Consider the following 5186-nt stretch of genomic DNA (forward strand, 5'->3'; position numbering starts at 1 on the left):
ACGAGAGGAGAATGTGAAGCGCTCGTGATAGTGTTATATATTTTTAAACTTTTAGTTTAAAAATTATAAAAACTGAACATCCTACAGCATTTTTACAGTCTTTATTTTACAGTTAAAATATATGTTTATCATTTAAAGTCTAATGTTACAACTAATCGGGGATCCCTTTTTAACAACTTCTCTGGTAAACATTTTTTTGTTCAGAAAAAGAAATCATGTATCTAGAATTGTTTTGACATCTGGATTTAGGGTGGTCACCTTACTTGTACTTCTGTGTAACAAATACAAATACGTTTATTTTTCTCTAATAAATAGCTTTGTTTATTTTCTAAAACTACTTTTGGAGGTCTGTGAGCTTTGTTATGAACAAACTGACAACAAAGCCTTACAACTGACACCACTGCATAGCCTCACATCTATCAGATCAGTTCTCTAACTTAAGCAACAAGACTTAAGGGCAGAGGCCTAGTAGGATCACAGTTATGAACAGCAAACATATTTTTTTAGCAAACTATTGTCAAAACATACAAACAAAATGATAAAACATAACTGTGTTTGTTGCAGCAACCTTTGATGATAACAGAAACTTATTTGAAGCAATTAAGGATACGTTTTAGGAAAAAGTTGTACATCATCAGGCTTCAGGTCCAGAAATGATCTTAACTCCCTTTTAAGAAGCAAATCACTCAATTTCCTGTTATTAAAATAATCTTCATGCTACAAGCTGCTCAGATCTGCGAGATGAAGATTCAGATAAATACGTTTGTTTTCGAGCACAAGAAAAGTTTGTTAAAGTTTCCCTCAGTTTTTCTCTCTGTGGACCAAATTAGTGGAAATAACAAATGTCTGTTGTTGACTTTATCTCGTGGGATGAGCTGGAAAAAAGTATTTTTGTGGCCGTCTGCCGGCTGATTTTAGAAGAAGCGTCCGAGAGAGCTTCCGCTCAACACGGAGCACGAGGTGAGCCTTTTGTCTACGTTTTAGTACGTGCACGAGCTAAACCGCTTGTGAACGTTGCAGTTGTGTTTCTCACTGACACCTATGGGTTGTTTTTGTTCAGGCTGGAGGGGCTGCAAAGCAGAAGACCACCTTCCAGCAGAAATTGTGGAACTCAGTCATGTCTTTTCTCAGGACTCTGATAAACAGCTCAGTCATCATTCACCCTCCAGGCTTCTACATCGCTGGATTTGAGTCATTTCCGTTCATATCCGCGTACTTCATCTTCCTGGCAGTTGTTTACGTGTTCACTGTGCTGTTTAACAGTCTGCTGATCTTTACGGTTGTTGTTAATCATTGTCTACACACCCCGAAGTTCCTGGCTATCGTCAACCTGGCAGTTATTGATTTAATCCTTAGCACATGTGTCATTCCCAGCATGATAAAGATCTTTCTCATTAAGGATAACTTCATTCCATATGACATGTGTATGGTACAAATGTATATATATTATGTGTTTGCAGGATTGGAGTCGTTAGCACTCACTATACTTGCTTATGACCGTTTGATTGCCATTTGTTTTCCTTTACGACAAAGCTCAATCAACACGCTYCGGAGCATGTTTTGTATCGTCGGTGTCTCCTGGTGTTTTAATATGGGAGTAGATGCATATTCAACGAGTACAATGACACAACTGTCTTTTTGCAAATCCATCCGAGTGTTGAGTTATTTTTGTGACTACGCCCCCGTGTTTCGACTTGCCTGCAACGACTACACGCTGCAGTGGACTATATCCTCTTTCCTCTCTCTGTTGCTCCTTYTAGGGCCTCTGACCTTCATCCTCCTCTCTTACATCAGCATCCTGGTGACCGTGTTCAAGATGAAGTCGTTGGACCGTCGAGTAAAAGCCTTGGCCACCTGTGTCGAGCACATTATCGTTGTTTCTATATTTTACATCCCTCTTCTGGTTATTTTCACTGTCGGCTTTTATTCGGGAGCGGTTAACCCGGACCACCGGGTCCTCAGCCTGTCGCTGGCCTCTTGCATCCCACCTTGCGTTAATCCTATCGTGTATTCTCTGAAAACCAAAGAGATCAAAGTTCGAGTAATGGCCATGTTCAGAAAAAACATGCACGTCGACAAAATTCAGATCAATCCTTGGAGACTTAAGATAAGAGCGATAACTTGAAGGTGCAGTAATCTGTTTTATCAGTAATCAWTGAAAATTAATGTGGTTTTAAAGACCTGAACCATCACAACATTAAAAAATAATAACCGGGCTGTAAACCATAAATCATCTATTTTAGATTTTTCATATAATTCAGCCTGAAATTAAACTTGGTTTTCGCTGTTTATATAAGAGTTTGTGAACTTTTATCTGCTAATTAAAGCTTGTCTGCACTCCTTGTAACCCTGTCTAGGTCCAAAAAGAGTTTAGTTAATCTTTGAACATCATTCAGAAATACACAATTTTTTTTGTCTTCTGGATGTAAAGATACAACATCAAATTATTTTTTGAGTTCCAYCAAAACTTAAGAAAAAATGTTTTGTAAAACTTGTTTGATTTCGAGAACTCTTAATGTGAAATGTTCAGTAACTTTTGTGTTGAAATGTGCTGTCTGAATAAATAACTATGTACTTACAACAACCATAAATTCATTGCTTTCCTTTACAGTTTTAAACCCTGCATGTAAATATTCATAATCTGTGATGCCAGATAGCTTTAGATAGATAACCTGTTAATAAAACAATCTTTTTAAATTGAATGGAATATTTGAAAGTGTAAATATATAAAGTGAAAGGCCAAAGAAGAGAAATGTGGATGCAGTTAGAGAACATGGAGTTGGAGTGAGGATGACTTAGAAAGAAGAAACAGCCAAAAAAAAAAAAAAAAAAAGCCAAAGTTAATCAAGTTTGAGGAATATATATTTATGTTCTCAGTTTGTCCATCATGGACATGAATTTCTGAAAAGACATTCAAGATTTTTTTTACTCAAAGAAAAGAGTGGACTAATATGAAAAGTAACAGCAGTAAAACAAATGAAAAAAATTAGTTTGTATATTTTCTTGACATAATTTGCACAGCTGTAGTTTTTGCTTCAGAAAGAACCCCATATCCAGGTATTTGTGGTGTCATTTAAATATATCTTGAGACAAAGAATGGGATATTTTTAATGTAGTTTTAAAATGATTGTTAAACATGTCACAAAAATAAACTGAAGTGCATTTCAGGAGCAAACTCCAATTTGCTAATAAAATACAGTCGTTTTTTAAACTGTAACATAAATGTTTATTTTTTATGTTGAAACTAACAAAGACTGTGTTTTTACTTTATCAAGTCAGTTAGAATAAGTGATATGTCTAAAAGGCAGAGAGGTACTGTATGTGTAATGTAAGCCTGACCTCTAGTGGTTTAATTTATTAATGCAGCCTCGTTAGATTTTATGAGGCCAATGCTGAAAAACTGAAATCACCACCAGTCTAAACTGGATGTTAAACATATCCTTTTTATTATTAAACAGATTTAATTAATTCAAACACAAATTTGGAATAAATTAATTTTGTTGCAAATTGAAGCTTTTAATGAAATACTGAATTTATGCAGTCTTTTTTAATGAAATCAGATAATTAAAGTGTCAGAGTGAGTCATTAACATAAATATTCTGGTTTCTTGTCTATTTGGTAACAAAAAATATGCACCATGTTTTAATTAAATGTCATTAATATAAAAAAATTAACAAACAAACAAAAGATTTTATTGTGCCTCAGTGCGGAAATTATTTTTCCATATTTTCTCCATTAACCCTTCCTGCCTAACAGTTAGCCCTCTGCTAACCTAGCCCACCCAGCAGTTAGGGCAATTTGGGCAAATGGGTTTCACCAAGAAAGCTTTTGTTATTGGTTCAGGGAGTTGAACTGGCAACCTTCTGATCACAGGCTCACCTTGTCTCACCTCAGTGCCACCGATGTGTGAAAGACATGTTCTAACAAATATAAATAATAAATAATCTAAGTTTTAATTATAGGGAAGATGCATCATATCAGTGGTGGGCAGCACTAATCTAAAAATTAGTTTTACTAGCCCTAAAACACTAATTCAAATATTTAGGTCCCCTAATTATAAAGCACTAACACACTGAAAGTTTTAGCAAAAGCTAATTCTAAAGCACTAATGACCCAGTCAACCCATGAACACTCTTCAACAGAGAACARGAGTCACATATTGCCATGCTGCTCTCTAATGACTAATCATTTATGTTCAACAGCTGTATTTTGGGTTTGTATATTTTCAYTATAWTGTCACCTGGTGGATGTGACACACATATGAACAAAATGTGAATCAGCTTTCACCCTCAGCTGTTAACATTAACATTGATCAAAAACCTTTATAGACCTCAGTTAGTGCTTTTAAATTTAGCCTATAAATTTAGCAATGGCTAATCCACTAATAAATTTTAAAATTAGCAAAAGCCCRAAATCACTAATCAGGAAATTAGTTCCCCTATTAGTGCTTTAGGAGGACTGTGCCCACCACTGCATCCCGTAATGATGTGAAATCATCGTTTTTGACTTCACACCGAGGAAGATACTTGAGCAGAAATGAACTGGAAACTACAACCAGATGCAACATTTATTTAAGGAGTTCACATTATAACTGAATAACTTTTTTTGCACGTTGTTCCACACAACAAATCAAAGACGAACACAATGACATGAATTAAGCAGGACAAGAATTTATTTGTGACTGTGTTCCAACCTGTGAGATGTACTCGATGCACAGAAGACAGAATATCCAACAAATAAATGTCAACTGAACACGATGTAAGATGCAATTGACAAAATTCTCCCATTTAAAATCCTGACTTACAGTAAAGGTTGGAAACTCTTCATCATGTCTACCTTTCGCTTCAAACAGGATAAGATTKTTTGAATTTCATCAAATGTTTATTATTTTCAAACTATAAACATTGAGCTCAGACTTCCAGGACAGCATATTATGCCTATTAGAGCAGAATGGGTTTGAAAATGAGAAATTCCTTCAATTTGAAAAATGGTTCTAGATCTAAAACATATTTCTTTTTATAGTAACACAACACAGCAAATTACCTATAACATAAAACTTCACCACTTTGTAACTGTACTGTTTAGTTTGTTTCTTTTACACAGCTTCTTAACAGCATTTATCACRTCTTCTGTTTTTAAAGAGTATATAATAGGATTAAGCATAGATGGAACTGTGTGGGTTAAAC

At 35.0% G+C, this 5186-nt stretch overlaps 1 protein-coding gene across 1 annotated transcript in view; it reads left to right on the forward strand.

Moving 5' to 3' along the window:
- Nucleotides 1-893: 893 nt before the first annotated feature.
- The window catches only part of or41a3 (odorant receptor, family 41, subfamily A, member 3), a 4978-nt gene continuing 685 nt past the window's right edge, over nucleotides 894-5186 (forward strand). Inside the window, exon 1 of the mRNA XM_014016854.1 lies at nucleotides 894-2035. Within this exon, the coding sequence (XP_013872308.1) occupies nucleotides 1118-2035 (918 nt within the window). The 5' untranslated portion in view covers nucleotides 894-1117. The remainder of the gene's footprint in view (nucleotides 2036-5186) is intronic.

The sequence above is a fragment of the Austrofundulus limnaeus genome, unplaced genomic scaffold (genome assembly GCF_001266775.1).
Source record: "Austrofundulus limnaeus strain Quisiro unplaced genomic scaffold, Austrofundulus_limnaeus-1.0 Scaffold157, whole genome shotgun sequence".
NCBI lineage: Eukaryota > Metazoa > Chordata > Actinopteri > Cyprinodontiformes > Rivulidae > Austrofundulus > Austrofundulus limnaeus.